Raw genomic sequence first — 18,494 nt, 5'->3', positions numbered from 1 at the left:
TCAAGAATATATATAAATATATCATACCCATATATGAAATCACATACATAAAAAACAAGAAAAGCTAATGTATATTTTGGAACATCAAATCATTCACTTGATTAATTTTCTATTGAATGTTGAGTCAACTGTATAATTAAAATAAATTTCGATGTTTGTCTTTCGAAAAATAACTAATAAATATTCTCAAAAGAAATCTTTTCTTTAAGTAAACTTGAATAATTCTTATTCAAAAGATTTGAAATTACCTTTTGTTCGGTTTTTCTCCCTTCTTTCCTTGGTTAAATAATGAAAACGAAATGCATTTCTTTTTTTTTTTATTTTTATTACTAATTTGTTGTTTTCTTTTCATGTTTTTTTTTTTTTTGTGTCGTGTTTTTGTTTTTTTTACTTTAAAATTTAAGTCATTACATTTGTAATTTGAATGGTTTTTGCATTTAGCTTGGATTTGTGTAATGTTTACTTTAAGAAGATGGTGAAGGGAAGATCAAGATTCAATCAACATCATCATCATCAGAGGAGGAGATAGAAGGGATAATTCAATTTCAAAGTAAAACAAATTAAAAAAAGGAATTTAAAAAAAAAATAATTACTATATATTTATATATAATTTGTATAATTTGTATAATGTGTATAATTTGAGTTCATTCCTTTTTTTTGTTTTGCTTGATGTCAGTTTTAATGGCTTGTGGAAAGGATATCTGGGGTTGGGGTTGAGTTTGGGGGCGGTTTCTTTAGAAATTATATATATATATATGGATATATATATGCGCTGGTTTGTTGTTGTCTATGTCGGTTTTCCGTTTCTGTTTATAGTTAGTTTTTATGATTATTATAATTATGTTATGTTTTATTATGAGAGAGAGTTAGACGTGGACGAGTCTTGCCTTTTAGTAGCGATTGTAGCGACCGCGGGTGCGTTGACGTTGTGGCGGTGCCTTGGCTGAGGATGCGCGAGTTAGCGCTGGTTTCTTGGCCGGTGATGGAGTTACTTCTGCGACTGGTGTGGCTGGTGCTGCAGCTGTCTTAGTGGGCGTGGCTGGCACTGAAGCTGCTGGTGCCTTGGCTGGTGTCTTGGTGGCTTCTGCCTTGGCTGGTGTAGCGGCGGCGGGAGCAGGAGCCGGAGCAGCTACTGGTGCCGGAGTTGGAACTGGTTCTGGTTCAGGTTCGGGTTCTTCAGCTTCAGCTTCATCATCTTGGGCATCCATTTCCTCATCAGCATTATCATCGGCATTGCCATCCTCTTCGTCACCCTGGTCTTCGCCATCATCTTCAGCTCCATCCTCGACCAAAACGACATCATCGTCATCGCCCGTAGCTTCGGATGGATCATACATCTGTCCATCTGCTTCGCCCTCAGTGGGATCGTACAAGGCGGAACCGTCGCCATCTTCGGCATTATCCTTGCCAGCAGCATCGGTGGACTCATCACCGCCACCGGCAGCACCACCCTCCGATGCGGCTGCTTCTTCGGCCTCCTCAACCTTCCGCTTCTTGCGCTCATTCTCTTCAATGGCAGCGGCAGCACGCTTCTGGGCAATTTTCGTGTCGCTGGACTTTTCGTTGATGAACTTCAAGAAGTTACGGTGATGAGTAGCTGTGCGTGAATGAATCTCGGCGGTAATCTCAGTGTCAAAGAATTTGCTGCACACGGAGCATTCGTAGCACTCCAATTTGGAGATGAGGCCAGCTCCGACTGGACGCTGCCAATTGTATTTGGGCAGACGAGTGTCGACTTCGCTGGGAATTTCATCACCATCGGCAAAGTCTAGGATACAATCCTCGGGGTCGACAGGCAGAGCGACTTCCTCCTCCTCTTGGCTCTCATTAAGATCATCGCCCTCCTTGGCCTCCCCATCGGCACCCTCTTCACCGTCTTTGGCCTCCTCACCTTCGGCCTCTTCACCCTCGGCGGCTTCACCATCGGCTCCACCCTCCTTCTTGGCATCGCCATCACCGCCTTCGCCGTCCTTCTTCACAGGCTTCTTCTTGCGCTTCTGGGGTGGACGCAAATCACGTGTCTCCTCCTCGGCATTGGTAATATACAGAGTTTGACGTTTGCGTTCGCCCACCTTGGTATTGCATTCGGCGGCCTTCTTCAAGTGCTCGGCGGACAGCAAATGAGTATCATAATCGATGCGTGTGGCAAACTCCTTGTTGCATTCCACACACTTCGGATGCAAGAATCTCTTCAACTGCAAATGTCCCTCCGATTTGCGATGCGTTGATATATGACCATGGAAATTCAGATCACACATGGTGCAATAATCCAATTGACGTTGCTTGCTCTTGCCCATCCGCTTAAGGCGATCGAACTCAATCGACTTGAGTTGCTCCGCAATTTTGGCCTCCTGACGTATCATATTGGCCTTCAGGCGATAGCTCTCCTCAATGCCCTCGCGCATCATCAAATGGGTGCGTCCCTTGATGTGGTTCTCAAATGAATTGGCATCCCACATGTGCTTCTTACACAAATGGCAATAGAACATGTCATTCGGCACACTAGCGTACGGCGATTCCTTGGTGACGCTATATATATACAAGTTTGGTTCATATATATACACATAATTATGTGAATTTGATAAACGGGAATTGTGATTTGCAAAAAATAAGGAAAAGAATTGTTCATTAGTAAAAGTGTTAACATTAAATCAGAGAGACAACATTTTTGGCTGGGCTATATAAGTATATAACAATAATAATAATAATAATATGTAGTTATTAACCATAATGCTGCAATTTACTTAATACAAAAGAATTACAATGAAGGTGGGATTTGTTGTTAAAATGGTTGATGTAATCATATGAAACACATATACATACATAAATATTTATATCGTAAAGTATGCCTACACATTCATATAAATCTATCTACTTACTATATATACAAATACATATACCTAGGATTATATATAGAGCGCAAAGGCAAGTATTCTTAGGGCTTACTTTTGCCCTATATATAGATTGATGCATATGTAGTATATATATATATATATATATATATATATTGTATACGTACGTACTTAATATATTTGAGCTAAAGCAAAATATATTATTATCTTCTATGGAACTTTCTTTTTTACATTTTGCTCTCAACTCAAACGAAGTCAAAGGATAATACACTGAGTTAGATCGAAAACTATCTATGTTTATCGAAATGAAATCGATCGAATTAAAAAATATAGTATATAGAATATATATTTATTGAGACAAGACAAGTTCACATAGGATTATCTACATATAGAATGGAAAGTAAGTAGCCGAAGCATCTGAAATGTAAGCTATATATAGAGGCGCAGCATATAGTTTATAATCTTTCTCTGGCTAGAATTCCCAACAAGTTAAAGATTTCAAGTAGTGACAAGTCAAATATGTGTGAGCCGAATGGTTGTCAAAGTCGGGGTCCAGACAATTTTGAGAGCTTTGTGATCTATTATTCATTGTCTCCGTGGACTGTAAAACAGCGAATGTTTACAGAGAAATGTTTTTACCTTTAGGTTATAATTCCCAACTAGTCTTGGCGTTTAAGTAGTGGTCGAATGCTAGAGATGTTAGACGAAGTATGCTAATGAGACAAACTGCTCATCTCTTAACCTCGATCTCTGCTCACTCAAAAGGTTAATATTATAATGGAATATACAAATTTTTCAATATTAAGATATTTTTTAAAGAAGAACTCAACTGACGAGCAATTGCCTTGAAATTTAACTTTCAATCCTGAAATATATATAGTTAATATTAACAACATATACAAAATCTTTGTATAAGATGCAAACGAACTAACCTACTGACCATTCTACTGTCTTGGTTACTATCATTTGACTTCATTGTAGCCTTAAATTACATTGACTTAAACTTAAACATAAATTTAGCCCAAATATAATGTTATAGATTTTTTTTTTTTTTTTTTGTATGTACCTAATAATAAATGAGTGGGGATGTATTTCATATTAAAAAACATAATAATAATAATATTAATAATACTAAAATTAATTAAATTTTAATTATATGATATGTTATCTAGTATTTAAAGCTTGTTGATTGGTGGTTGTGTCTCTGGTTTTTGGTATCTCAAACCCTCCCAAAAAAAAAAAAAAAAAACAAACCCCTCAAATTATTTGGAATAACAACTACTAACTAACACACACACACCCATCGATCGAACGAACTGAATTACGCTTAATAAAAAAAAAACCAAATGGGGCGTGTCATCTCTCAAAAAACTTTTTCCGGTGTGTCTTCGTTTTACTTTGTTTTCGAAACTTATTTTTATGGGCTTGAAGTCGAGTAGAGTAACATAAGGAAAAAAAAAAAACAGTTTGGTTGAAAAGTTACTTAAAAATCTAGATATATATCTGTATTTATATATATCACTTTTTCGTTTTTGTTTTTGTGGAATATCTATTAAGAAAATATATATAAGTATATATAAAATATTTTATTGTAGAGATAGCGATTCTATTGCATGAAGACAATGTATACACGAGGGCATACAATTATTCTTCGGATTTTTGTTGTTTTGATTGTAAAAGTTATAATTATAAAAATGGTAAAAAAATTGTTCTCTTATGGGAATTTTCTTTTGGTATAAAAAATTTGAATTGTTTTTTGTATAAGTAGTAGTTTTTTTTTTTTGTAATTACTCTTACCTCTCGATTTTCTTTTCGCCAGGAGTAGGTTCCTTCTTTTTATTTTGGTTGGCATTTTTAGCCAAAAGTTTCTTGGCACGATCAAAAGCATTTTGCTTGCGAATACCGCCGCCGCCCTGCTTTTGCGGGGGCTTTGGACCAGTGGCGCCACGATTTTGGAAACCTCCTTGGCCGCCACGACGATTATTGAGACGATTGCCGCCACCGCCACCGCGACTGATCATCTTTTGTATATTGAATTACATATATATGCATACATATATATATATTTATGTGTTTGGGATAGTAAGTAGTTAACAGTAGTAGTTGTATTTGGTAGGTAGAGAGGTTTAAATTCAAAATGTGAGAGAAACATTTTGGTTTGGTTTGGTTTTTTTTTAGCGCAGATGGCGACAATTAATTCGTTTCGTTTTTGGGTTTTTTTTTTTTATAATCAAAATGGATATTTAACGTTTTATGGATTTGTTTTTTTTTGTTAAATTAAATGATATACAGACATATTTGTGTATATATTTCAGAGAAATAGAACGAGAGAAAGTGATAGAAATTGTGAAGCGAACGAACGTTATGGTCATTGGATATATAGATATATATATAATAATAATAATTATACACACACAGACACACATCAAGAGAAATATGCGCAATAACCATTTACAATTTTAAAAAATGTTCGTAGTATATCAAAAATTTGTTTGGTTTTGTTTTTTTTTCAATCAAAGTTCATATTACAATAGATTTTTGATTTTTTGTTTGTTTGTTTGTATATATAATATATATATATATATATATATATATATATAGTAAAGTAGGATCAATCAAGATTTAAGTCATTTCAAAACAAAATTTAAAAAAAAAAATAATATTTGTGTAAAATAGTATAAGATGATGGCACGGCGGGGCGGTCGTCGAGCAATCAGTCGACGGGGATTTGTTGATTGGTGGAAGTCGTTGGCGTGGCGTGGCGGTTGGTTTGGAAATCGATTATGAATATATATGTATATATATATATAAATATAAGTATATAAATAATATATATAACACACGTGTAGGTATATTTGGAATGTTCAGGTATCGATTTCAAGTTTTTCGGTCAGAGGCAGGAACGTTGAAGAAAAATTGGCGATGAATTAAATATCATTAGTTTTTTTTTTTTTTCATTTTCATTTTGATTTTGGTTTTTAAGTTAAGTTTTTTTTTTTTTTTTTTGATTTTTTTGTTTGTTGCACCATCAATCAGTACCAGTACCAGATCGGATCAGTATTCGGTTTCAGAGCAGAGCAGATTATAGAAGTAGTATTATCAATCAATCAATCAATCATTCAATCAACCAGTAGTAGTAGTAGTAGTAGTAGGTAGTGGGCGTCGCATTTGGAATATATACACAAATATATGTATATATATATATATATAAATATATATATTTTTTTTTGGTTGACATCGCATCGCATTGAGAAAACACACAGGTTTTGGATTTTTGCAAATATATATAGAGTATATATATATATATATAAATGAATAGTATATATATATATATATATATGTTTGTATGTGTGTTTATGTGTATGTGTGTGCGCGCGCGATGTGTGTGCATTGCATTGTGTGCATTTTTATTGTGTTGCATTTGATTTTAGTTCCATTGCATTTGAACAATTTGAAGGAGAGAGACAGAAAGTTTATATAAATTATAAATAAATAAAATTTAGAGCAAAATTCAATTTTTTTCAATTTTTTTTTTTTTTTTTTGTAATATTTTGCAACAGGAACAGGAAGAAGAGCAACAACAATAACAGCAGCAACAATTACAATAACAACGACAACAACAGCAGCAGCAGCAGCAGCAACAACAACAACAACATTAGGCCACAGCAGCAACAACAATAGTTTGTTTTTGTTTTTTGGTTGATTGATTATCATTTTGTAGTTTTTGTTTTTGTTTTTTTTATTTGCATACGAAACGGATGCAGCAGATGCGTTTTTTTTTTTGAGAATTGCATAGATTGGTTTTTTTTTTCGTGTAGAAGAGAGGAGAATAAAAATAAAGAATTGATAAGATTAGAAAAATTTTCCAAGAAAATTGTTTGATAGAAATTTGTTGTACTTTTTTTTTTTTTTTGGTTTTTGTTTGGTAAAATATTGTAAAAGGTAATTAAATGCTTAAATACATTATAGTAAGAGAAAATGTTGCATAAATAATTACTCGTACTTATCTATCATATATAAATATATATATATATATAGATATATAAAACTCTCAATCATTATCATACTCTTTTCAACGTTAAATGGAAAAATTGTTGGCGGTACATGTTAAAAGTTTGGTTTGTTTTTACTTTTTATTTTTCTTTTTTTTTTTTTTTTTGTGGTACAATTTAAAAATTAATGAAATAATTGTTCAAAAATTGTGCAATTTTATATTGTTTTACTCTTTTGGGTCTTTGAATTCGTTGCAGAGGATGGAAAGTGTGGGACAAACAAGGGATGGTCATCAAAAAGGGGGGCGGACGGCGGTGTGAAGAGAGAGAGAGAGAAAGAATATAATACCCTTACTTCTTCTATTATTTTCCCTACTGCAATTACCTTGCCTCTAATTTGCACAATAGTTTTTTTTCTCTCTTTAATATGTTCTCTTAAATAATTAAACAAAAAAAAAAAAAAAAAATAACACAAAAAGGTATAAATATATATATGTTTGGTTAGGTATCACTTTTTTGTTTTGTTTTGTTTAGTAAACTACAAACTACAATTGTTTTTGCTTTTAACGTTTTGGTTGATTAGATATATCAAAGGATATATATTTTTTTCTTGTTGTGGCGGGATAAAGCAATCACTACATTATCGGTATAAATGTAAAGCTAATGAAAACTGGTTTGTCTTAAAAAATAAGAAATTTAAACAATAGAACAAAATTATAGACCGAAAAAAAACTAGAATATTTCTATCATGGATTGGGCGGGCGGCCGTGCGATTGGTAAAAAATTGATAAAATTTGTATATAAAATAACCCCAATTAAACAATTTCGTCCTTCGAAAATAGATATATATCGGTTAACAGGAAAATATATAAGATTTTAAAGCACGATATTCTTTAAACGGACATACATATGGCTTGTTAACAGGATGAATAGCATCATCAAAAGATGGATTATCTGCTGTTTTTCCATAGATACGTAACTAAAATGTCATTCATTTCAACGAAAATATTGAAAAAGAATGTCGATTGAAACAGAACTTTAAGTCACATTTAAATACTTTTATAAGATTGTAATTTGTTTCATAAAGTTTCACAGAAAAGTACTCACTTCCTGTGCCCTTAAAATCCATGATGGAATCACAATTTCGTTATATCATCGAAATTTACACAAAAAAAAAAAAAAAAAATGTTAAAACAAAATAAATTTGAAATTTTAATAGATGTAAATAGAAGAGCACAAAAATTCTGGTTTTCTGTAGACTCACACAGATTTCAAAAGGGAATCGTTTCTATATAAATGGAAATTGAACTTTTAATACATACCGGTCCACCGCGTTGATTACGATTTCCCATGCCACCGCCGCCGCGTGGCAAATCCAATAGAGATGGTGGATTTTGATTTCTGAATAGATTATTCAACAAATTGTTAGCCAAATTGATGGCCTGGGCATTCATTTGTCCGCCGCCTTGACGCATATTGTTGCCAAATTGTCCACCGCCTGGATTCTGGGATTCCCAAGGTGATACATTCATGCCCATGCGATTGGGATTGGGTCCGCCATAATTGTTGTTGCCACCACCACCGCCGCCACCACCACCACCACCTCCGCCACCGCTGTAACGATTACGGTTCTGATTTCCACGGAAAAACATGTTGTTGTTATTGGCTTTCAAATTGCTGCCGCCGTTCAGATGAGCTGGACGATTGTGCTGGTGATGCTGCTGCGAATTTCCGTTGACCTTGGCGCTGCAAAAAGGACCAATATAATAATAAAGGATAAGAATTTTATGTTCGCAAGAGAGTAAGAGAAACGGAGAGAACGATATAAAAAAGACGACATAACGCATACCTGACCATAATTTTACGAGGATAATTTGGGATTTTTTTTTTTTATATGATGTATTTTTGGTGGTTTATGTGTGCGAGTTTTGGGTGCTAAAAGCGTTAAAGTAGTAAACAAGCTGAAAATAAAATGGCACAAGTAACATAAAACATTGAGGACAAAAAGCAAAGCGAGACAAACTTTTAAATGCTGATACGAATGAGTTATGCTTAGATAAGATGATATTTGTATTAAACGATATACTACATTAGCCAACTACTGTAAGCACATAGAGCATAGATCCAATAACCTTTTGAAGAGCAAAATTGGGGGAATCCTTAAAAAAAAAAAACCTCTGAAAACTCTCATGCATCCTAACAATGAAACATAAACATATCTAATTATATAAAAGTGTTGAAGTATAGTAAAGGGTATTTTAATTTCGGTGCAATGCAATCTTTGATATTTAATGACCTAATGTTCTCAAAGTTAGCACATAGATTTTTCCTTTTAAGGACTTCAATGATGTCATAGCTAATCACTCAACTCATCCCTTTACTTTGAATAGATTGCATATACATACATGCACAGACACACATGCGCATATACACTCACACACATACATTCACATAGATGTGTACAGGTAAACTGTCAAAAAGAGAGACAGGAAAAAAGGATGCAAACGAAAGATGAAATGACTGGCATGAACAAAATAAGGCAATAACTTTCTGAGGCGGATTTGGAGAAGTGGGTGCACTAAGATAAGCTCTTTTCTTTTGTTATTTTTCTCGCACCCACCGGCAAACACGGCCCAGCAAAGGCTGAGATAATAAACCTTATGTGTGAGTGCGTGCATAAATGTGTGTGTGTGTGTGTGTGGTGTGACATTTGCTACCTGTTTCAAAAAAAAAAAAAAAAAAAAAAAGTGACAGAAGACAATTGGGCACAAGAAATTAGGCCTAAAAGCCAGTACAAACAAACTGGTTTTTATATTCTGAATAATTTCACACACATACACACACTTTTTTACGTACAATGTAAGAGGGAAACAATATGCGTGAGGAAGACTAATCTCTGGAAGTCATAATTGTTAACAGACGACGAAGCTACAGAGTGCTCTATATTAATACATCAAAATTGATTACATAATTGCAAAAATTCGACTAAAGGGGTTAAATTTTACATGATGAGCGCCAAAATACATCGACTTTTCTTGCCACTCATGCTTAGGCTTACGAGTGTATGTACACAAAAATCACACAGACACAAACACACAGACACAAGAGGGAAAAAAACAAGAAAAAAAGATGGCTGCCCCCAGACATTTGTATATGTGTGTGAATGCGTTGCGTGTGCGTGTTTTTCAATGACTCAGAAAGCCGGCCGGGTACAAATTGCCGCACTCAATTTGCTGGGGGAAGCAAATAAAAATTACAATTTCTCAGACTAATGCAAAAGTTTATTGCGTGCGACTACACCATTTAGCAATTTACCATATAACAAAAACAATAATATATACACATGCATGCAACTGTACCCCAGCCATACACACACACACACACACACACAGTCACATTTTCTTTCTCTGTTGTTATTCCTTTATTTTGGCAAACTACTAAATATATATATAATTGCAGACAAGAATTGGGTTTTATTGTTATTAGGTCATTAACTTATTACTTTTGTGTTAGCAAATCAATAATATAAAAGGACTAAACCAAAGGAAGCTACTAGAAGGGAGGGGAAAAAGGTAGATACACACAAAAATTACCCACCACCAAAATACATAAAAAAAAAAGGAAGAAAAAAATCTTATACACACACACATACACTTATTTGCAACTTACCGCTTGGCTGGCGAATTACGATTTATTATTGCACTTTTCTTTTTATTATTATTATTAACGTTCTGCCTTACTAATTTTTTTTTTAGCAAAAATGGTTGACTGGCTGATGAGCTCGACGAGCGCACACACGAGCGGGAGAAACGCACAAATTAGAGTGGAGAAAAAGTCGATGGGTTTTTATATGTATCGATGTTTAACAAAAACTATCGATGTTTTCAAGATTTGGGATTATATCGATTCGATTTTTAACATCGATAGTTTAATTTATAGATATATCGATATGCCCCTCTCAGAATATCGATACCTAAAAATATCGAATATTTTGTATGTCTGGTATTTTTGGTACTTTCTGGTACTTTTGGGATTTCTGGTACTTTTGGTATTTCTGGTATTTTTTTATTTCTGGAATTTTCCCTCGCTTTTTCACGCTTAATAAATATCGAAATTCAAATTAATTTTAATTTAAGCAATATTTTAAGTAATGTGGAGGCAGAAAATTGGCAGAAATTTTATTAATAACAAAACAACTACCCAATTCTTGATTTAAATTTTGATATAAATTGAGATACCAAATTTACTTGTAAATAATATACATGTTTGCCAACACGACTTGCCCCCGCCTCACCGCTCACATTCCATTGACTATTTATATTCATTATAAGTTCGCGAATCTATTTAGTTTTCCATAGCTTCTTCGCTTTAATAATTGTTGAAACCTTACAAAATTTGCTAGTGTCATAATGTTTTAATGTGGAACCAGTTCGCAATTGATAGCTGACAGAAGCAACAGGTCTGTGTGCTTGTCACATTCCGTTCCAAATCTATTTGTGTATTCTCTTTTGTTTTCATCAATAACTTGTTCCACAACAATACGATTTATTGTACAAAAAAAAAAAAAAAAATAATTGTGTTATTCTTTCCATAGGCCTCTATCACCTCATAATCATGGACAAGTTAAGACGTGTGCTAAGCGGCGATGAGCCAACTCCCGAAGAGGAAAGCAGCATCATAACACAGGTAGGGGAAATCAGCCGATTTCAGTCAAGAATTATGGGCCAAAAGAAAGAATATCTAGTTTGGTTGGATAACTACTACCGTCGGGTTACCGCCCCCCCTTTCTATTTGGATTGGCCACCACAATCACATGGCCCCAACAACATTATTACACTTATATGACTCAACAAATGTTTTGCGGCGGCCTCCTGCTACTGCTGCTGCTCCTTATCACACAGCTGTTTATATTGTTTAATTTATTTACTAAAATGTTTCAATTTCTTGTAGATTAATGACATGTCCACATTAAGCTGGTCCACACGTATCAAGGCATTCTGCATTTGTTTTGTATTGGGCATTCTGTTATCACTTTTGGGTTCCATTGCCCTATTTCTGCATCGCGGAATTGTGGTCTTTGCGGTTTTCTATACAATTGGTAATGTTGTATCGATGGCTAGGTGAGATTTCCTGATTAACACTTGAATGCGAACAGCTCTGAATTCCTCTTCTCCTGCCTTTTACTTTTTAGTACTTGCTTCCTCATGGGTCCCTTTAAGCAAATAAAGAAAATGTTTGCCGAAACTCGCTTGATAGCCACCAGCATTGTGATTGTGGCCATTGTGATGACCTTTGTCTCAGCCATTGTGGTAAAGTAAAAGGAAATCCTTTGGATAAAGTCGGCCTACCGACTTAAGCATACTCTGTACCACTCTGTAGTGAATCCTAATGTCGACTTCTCCTTAAATTGTTTTATATTTATTCATTCTTATTTAAGTATCGGTATTATAGGTGGCATTTGAAATTTATTTCCTACTATGGTACAGAGGCTATGAAAAAATATCCAGAAATTAATTAGCCAAGAATTGGCTCTTATCCTTATGGTTTCTATGTTGAATTTGTATGTTTTTTTCTTTTACGATTTGAAATTTTGTTTTTATAATTTTATTTGTAGTTGAAAAAAGCTGGACTCACGCTTATATTCATAATCATACAATCATTGGCAATGACTTGGTATTCCCTATCCTATATACCATATGCCCGGGATGCGGTCAAGAAAACTGTATCCGCTTGTTTCGAGGTCTAGGGAATTGATGATAATATTATTACAATTATATATATTATATATAATTATTATTACTTATGTAATGTCATGTAAAAATCTTACATACTTTGTATTAATGATAGCTTTAGCTAATTTTCTCACTTTACATTGTATTAACAGAATTCTTGTCTTATTTTCTTCCTTGTTCTTTAATATACTTATTTTTTATACATACATATACACAATAATATATGGTTTTTTGTTTGTTTTTTTCTTTTTTTTTTCCATTTAATTTAATCAGTACAGTGTTTGCATCCATAAATTTTATGTACATTTTTCGGGTTTGTTTCTTTTGCTTGCTTGATTTGGTTTTTGTTTTTGTTTTTTTTTTTTATTCAACCTTTTCTTTTTTACAAATTCTTTTTCTGTGGAGACAATTGACCTGGTGAGAATAGAGAATAGGAGAGGGTAGAAGGGAGAATTGGTGAAAAAAGTTAAACAATTTTTATTTTAATATCGTAGTGAGATAAAGTGCTTGGGTCTTCAAAGGATTTACTTTGTGACACTGTGTGACGTATTATTTATATTTTTTGATTTTGATTTGTCCAAAGAGCGAAGCAGGAAAAAGGAGAGAGAGCGCAAGGAAAATTACATGAATTGTGGCGAGACGTAAATACAGAGAGAGAGAGAGAGAGAGAAAAAAAGAAAGCCAATTGATACTTGTCTCAATATTAACAGAGACGAAAAAGAGAGAGTGAGTGAATGAGAGGGAGACAACACTCTTCTAATTGTTGAGTAAGTGCAATTTTACAGGCAACATTGGAAAAAGGCTTCAAAAATACATTCAAACTAAAATAATATTAGCTTTATCTATAGATAAACAATATAAAGAAAAACAAATCATAACTCATTTTGGCCAACTTTGGCTTGGCCATAGTTTATACATATATGTATGTATACTCTGGCAATTTAAAGGTAATTAGATCTTTTAAGTTTTGCTAGACTATCAGGTCAGCATCTTAAATGGAAGCAAAAGTCTAGAAATTGTTTGAAAAATTCCAAAATTGTTTATTTATATTTAATTAACTTAAAAATCGTGTTTTCTAGTTTCTCTATATCCACATAAAGTATTCCCAATTCCTCTCACAGTTTTTATTGAATTCGAAAATAGAGCACAGGGCGAAATTTTCGGTTATTCCGGCCCTGAAGACAGAACTTGACATTCTTATTGCTATTAAAATAACGACACGGAATAGAATTGACAATTGCATACAGACAACTTTAACAACTTGACTTTTTATCTAGTTAAATCTATATGATATAGAAAATCTTATCTTCATAGCAGAGTATACAAATTATATATTAGAAAAATAAAATATATCTTATTTTTTTTTACTTATAAATTTCCTGAACGGTTTGACTTGCAAAATTTGAATTAGAAATTAAACCAGTGAAGGAGAGAGAAAGAAGTTGACAAAGAAAAGTATAATTCTGTGATATCTCTTGGTTAAGCTAATACAAAATATAAATATAAACATATGTATGTAAATAGTGAACAAATGTTGCCTGCCCCAACAAATAAGAGAACAAAAACAAGAAAAAAGAGAAGGAAAGAAAGAAACTATTTAAGCTTACCTTGAGATGTGGTAGAACTAGAACTAGTCGATGCAGTCAAAGTAATATCGTCTTGTCTTTTAGTGGGTGTCGTTGGTTTTTTTAGTTGGCGTTGCTAATTAAATTAAAAGAGATGATGCATAAGAGTTAAAGGGTTCTGTGTTTCAGTTAAAATTCGATTTGTAGTTACCTGCCACCAGACGGCTAAATAGACAAATGACACTGAGATCATCACTTGAATTGTCAGCCATAGCACAATGTTGATGGCTTGCGTGCGCTCAAACAATTCTTTGCCATTCTTAATACATAGAATGGCCTCAGATACCATGATGGCGCCGTAAACCCAACATTGGGTGCCGACACGTTTGCAGCGTGTATCAGTGACATAGACATAATATTGCCTGAAAAAAATACAAATATATATACATATGTAGATGTATGTGGTTTGAGAAAAAAATTTAAAAACATTTCTCACCTTACTGATGGCGCCACAAAGAGTCCTATAAATATCAAACGACCAATAACAATAAAATGATCTGGAGGCATTTCAAAAATATGCTTCAAAAAGAATGTATTTAATTCGGTGACCTGCCAAAAGATGACCAATTGTATGACCGCTGCAAATCTCATTGCTGTGGATTTGGGATCCAACCAACGTATGGCTGACCAACTTTCTGGTGTAAATTGTAGCATGGCACGTTTAATTTTCCCTGTCGTCGTCGATATATCCTTAATGCTAGCCCATTTATATTCACGCATTTCCAAAATTTTACATATCTTGAGGCCCATCCAAATGCCAAGGCCATTGCATATGATCACATCCAATATGAGGGCATCCCACCAGCATTCAATGAAATTCGGCAACAAATGGGCAAATGTGATTTCAGTTATTTCCCACATTACAGAAATGGCCCACAATATGCCCATATGTCGTATGAGTATGGCCTTGAATGCCCAACCAAGAAAATGTCCCCAGGCGAATACATCCAAATGACCCTTGACACGTTCCCAACTAATGTCCGTGCAATTGACGCCATATTCCTAAAAGAACGAAAGAATGATGATTATAACATTATATACAAATGTATGATGGTTTTGGTTTTTCCTCTTACCTTTTCCATATCAATGTGAAAATTCTTTAATTTTGGATCTAACCAATATAAGATGTTTCGTATGGTTGGATAATTTTGAAACATTAAAAATTGCAATGTTAGCAAATATAAGACAGAACAGCCAAATAGTATACGCCAAATGGCAGGATGGGGTCGTGTGAATGGTCCATTCGGAAATGCTATAACCGATACAATAAGAAAGAAGAACACAATGCATAGAAGGCCGGCCCAGAGATTATCATCCAGATTTGTTTCGTTTCTGTAATGAAATTACATTTGCCCCCCAAAAAAATGTGATGAAATTTTCGGTACATACTATTATTATTATATGCTGCTGATGATGTTGATGATGATGATGACGATGACGATGATGATGAAGATCTTGATTGTTGCCGCCGTTGGCGATGATGCCCCTGATTTTGTTGCTGATGCAGTTGCCAATGCTGATGATGATCTTTTTGCAACTGCATTTTTCTTTTTTTTGCTCTCTTATCATTTGCTTTCCATTTGCGGGTTACAGTGGGGTCATCAATACAACAAAAAAAAAAAAAAAACAAAAACAAAAACAAAAAAAAACCGTTTTCACACTGATTTCCTTGTATTGGTTTTTTTTTTGTAATTTTCCTTTGTTATTTTTGTTGTTGTTATTGTTTAATTATTTGCTGGACCTTGAGCTGTTTTGCTAAATGTTGTTGTTGCTTTTGTTGCTCTTGTCATTGTCATTGTGACAGATTTGGCAATGCCAACCACTTGCTCATTAGACATTAGATTTTATTTATTATTTAGTATCGAATTAAATCAATTAACCAAGGTTCGAGAGTGAATAGAGAAGGCAGAGGGGTGGCAGTCAATACCAAAATGAGCAACAGAATCAATGTCTTTAAAGGATTAGATCAAAAGTGAAATCAAAGTCTCTCCCTCTCTCTGTTTGTCTGTCTGAATTTTATGCTATAAATCTCATTATTATTCTAATGAAATCCCAAACGTTGAAGAAATTTGAATTCCAATGGTAATTTAATCACCAAAACAAGAAAAACAAAAAAAAAAAAGGTTTTTACCTGTCGATTCGCTCGATGCTCACCTGACAAATGCAAAATACATCACCGCAAGCACTGAGACTGCCAGCAATGTTATGGTATGAGGTTTATAAAAGAAATCCAAGGATATATCATCAACTGGACGTTCATTGACTATCACAAATGTTTGGGCAATCTCCTCTTTTCGTCTTTTGCGTGCCCCAGCTCCATTGTCCGAGGAACGCTGTTTGGTTGGTGTAGCCGGAGCACTAGCCGCTCCAGATTTATGGCCAGTGGCTGCAGTGGTTCGTTCATTGTCCGGCGGGAAGGCGCCGCCACCGCCTCCTCCTCCACCAGCAACTTCACCCGCATCGCTGTTGGGCGTGCCACGTGAATTGGAACGCTTTTTCATGACCTCTGAGGCTTGTTAAATTAACTTTCTTTGCACTCGAAATGCTATTATCAATGGCTAATGCTACTACTACTACTCAGGCTTGTTGTCTTCTCTAGGGGTGGCGTGAGCTTGTTGCGGGGTCGGTTCGGGTTGCGCAACATTCATTCGTTTCGTATTTCCCTTGCCGTTGAGTTTTTCACGTTTTCTTTGTCCAAAATGCACCGAATCCTTAGTTGTTGTTTGCTTTGGCTTCTTATCAATGCATAAATCAATTAAATTGTCTTATTGATTAAACTTTTATTTAATGTTTCGCCAGCAATAGGCTGTTGTTATTAATTAACATGCTGCGCGCGACTTGGTCCAATAAAAATCGACAACTTTGCCGGGGACGCAGAGTTGCCACCTAATGGAGGGTTTTCTGTTCCAATTAGATAACGGAGATGACACAATGACTGAAAATTTGGCGCAAAATTTAATTTTAAGTTATTTATCGTTGGTCTGCTTAATAAGTGGTTTTAAATATTAATCATTTTAGCTGTATTGCCTCATATAAATGATTCTAGTATAGACAAGTACACTTAATCGAAGGTGATTTATTTCCATTTCGAATGAAATAAAATGATTCATGAAAACGTTATCTTGTTTCAACATAATTGCACATCGCTAATTTGTCAAGGAGTTGCCACTATTCTTGCTCAAACAGCTGTTTTTTGCTTGAAACTAAATATCTTTATCAGGAGAGAGATAATAATTCTCAAAAATCATTCTCAACAATGCTGGATAAAGTGAAAAATGTGATTGTTGTCCTTTCGGGCAAAGGAGGCGTTGGAAAATCAACAGTTAGCACACAATTGGCCCTGGCTTTGCGTCACACTGGGCATAAGGTAAGTTTTTTTTCTCCCCCGGTTCACTTCAATTTCACAATCTAATCTAGTTCTTTCTATTGACTGACAGGTTGGCTTATTGGATATAGATCTCTGTGGTCCCAGTGTTCCATATCTGTTAGGTCTTGAGGGCAGTGATATCTATCAATGTGATGATGGCTGGGTACCCATCTATACCGATGAGAGTAAAACGCTGGCCGTAATGTCCATTGGTTTCCTTCTAAAGAGTCGCACGGATCCGGTCATTTGGCGTGGGCCCAAGAAAACGATGATGATTAAACAGTTTTTACAAGACGTTAAATGGGATGAATTGGATTATTTGATTATCGACACACCACCAGGAACATCGGATGAGCATATTACTGTAATGGAATGTCTACGCGAAGTGCCATGTAATGGTGCCATCGTTGTGACCACACCACAAGGTGTCGCCCTGGATGATGTACGCAAGGAGATAACATTTTGTAAAAAGACAGGCATTAAACTGTTGGGTATTGTGGAGAATATGAGTGGGTAAGGAGTGCTTTCTTGAAATGTTTTCACAACTAACATGGACGTGGACTAAAACCATTTTACTGTCTCTTAAAGATTTGTTTGCCCCCATTGCACAACATGCACAAACATCTTTTCATCCAATGGCGGCATCGAACTGGCCAATTTAGCCCAAATACCCCATTTGGGTACATTGCCCATAGATCCACGTGTTGGCATTTTGGCCGGGACAACAGCTTCGGTTTTAAGTGAATTACCAGAATCAAGTACGGCTGAAGTCTTTAAAGGACTTGTACAACATTTGGATAGTCTAACGGCTCAGGGTTAAAGTTTATTACAAAATGGGGTTACCCTTTTTTCTTTTGGTAATTAATCTAAGTATAAAATTGTAAAAAAAAAACAAATAAAACGACCTTTAAGGTCATCTTTTTAGA

The 18,494-nt window shown here is 34.7% G+C and overlaps 4 protein-coding genes across 9 annotated transcripts; 2 read left to right on the top strand and 2 right to left on the bottom strand.

Moving 5' to 3' along the window:
* Positions 1 to 573: 573 nt before the first annotated feature.
* Pep (Protein on ecdysone puffs) lies at positions 574 to 10,672 on the bottom strand. 4 transcript variants are annotated; one of them, XM_068285748.1, is made up of 4 exons: positions 10,514 to 10,672; positions 8,167 to 8,590; positions 4,650 to 4,873; positions 574 to 2,529 (listed from the first exon to the last, which is right to left on the bottom strand). In XM_068285748.1, the coding sequence occupies exons 2-4, from the start codon at positions 8,494 to 8,496 to the stop codon at positions 891 to 893; spliced, it is 2,193 nt and encodes a 730-aa protein (XP_068141849.1). In that variant the 5' UTR covers positions 8,497 to 8,590; positions 10,514 to 10,672; the 3' UTR covers positions 574 to 890. The 4 variants fall into 4 exon arrangements, with proteins under 4 accessions (XP_068141849.1, XP_068141848.1, XP_068141850.1 ...); XM_068285747.1 differs by lacking the exon at positions 10,514 to 10,672 and adding an exon at positions 8,694 to 8,716; XM_068285750.1 differs by lacking the exons at positions 4,650 to 4,873; positions 10,514 to 10,672 and adding an exon at positions 8,694 to 8,805 and having other exon boundaries at positions 2,369 to 2,529.
* Positions 10,673 to 11,243: 571 nt separating this feature from the next.
* On the top strand, positions 11,244 to 12,796 carry LOC137574087 (vesicle transport protein SFT2A). The gene is made up of 5 exons (XM_068286201.1): positions 11,244 to 11,303; positions 11,439 to 11,530; positions 11,795 to 11,964; positions 12,036 to 12,153; positions 12,459 to 12,796. Exons 2-5 carry the CDS (start codon positions 11,459 to 11,461, stop codon positions 12,588 to 12,590), a joined length of 492 nt encoding a protein of 163 aa, XP_068142302.1. The 5' UTR covers positions 11,244 to 11,303; positions 11,439 to 11,458; the 3' UTR covers positions 12,591 to 12,796.
* Positions 12,797 to 12,881: 85 nt separating this feature from the next.
* Positions 12,882 to 17,065, bottom strand: Pss (phosphatidylserine synthase 1 homolog l(3)77CDf). Of its 3 annotated transcripts, none has more exons than XM_068286198.1 (6): positions 16,356 to 17,065; positions 15,275 to 15,533; positions 14,638 to 15,203; positions 14,353 to 14,563; positions 14,184 to 14,277; positions 12,882 to 12,990 (listed from the first exon to the last, which is right to left on the bottom strand). In XM_068286198.1, the coding sequence occupies exons 1-6, from the start codon at positions 16,700 to 16,702 to the stop codon at positions 12,959 to 12,961; spliced, it is 1,509 nt and encodes a 502-aa protein (XP_068142299.1). In that variant the 5' UTR covers positions 16,703 to 17,065; the 3' UTR covers positions 12,882 to 12,958. The 3 variants fall into 3 exon arrangements, with proteins under 3 accessions (XP_068142299.1, XP_068142300.1, XP_068142301.1); XM_068286199.1 differs by lacking the exon at positions 16,356 to 17,065 and adding an exon at positions 15,591 to 15,952 and having other exon boundaries at positions 15,275 to 15,453; XM_068286200.1 differs by lacking the exon at positions 16,356 to 17,065 and adding an exon at positions 15,591 to 15,936.
* Positions 17,066 to 17,371: 306 nt separating this feature from the next.
* Positions 17,372 to 18,494, top strand: Nubp2 (NUBP iron-sulfur cluster assembly factor 2). The gene is made up of 3 exons (XM_068286119.1): positions 17,372 to 17,568; positions 17,639 to 18,081; positions 18,157 to 18,494. The coding sequence occupies exons 1-3, from the start codon at positions 17,458 to 17,460 to the stop codon at positions 18,386 to 18,388; spliced, it is 786 nt and encodes a 261-aa protein (XP_068142220.1). The 5' UTR covers positions 17,372 to 17,457; the 3' UTR covers positions 18,389 to 18,494.

Source organism: Drosophila tropicalis, unplaced genomic scaffold, assembly GCF_018151085.1.
Source record: "Drosophila tropicalis isolate 14030-0801.00 unplaced genomic scaffold, ASM1815108v1 contig_443, whole genome shotgun sequence".
NCBI lineage: Eukaryota > Metazoa > Arthropoda > Insecta > Diptera > Drosophilidae > Drosophila > Drosophila tropicalis.
Note: the sequence above shows the minus strand (reverse complement) of the source record. Positions and strands in the feature narration are given on the sequence as shown.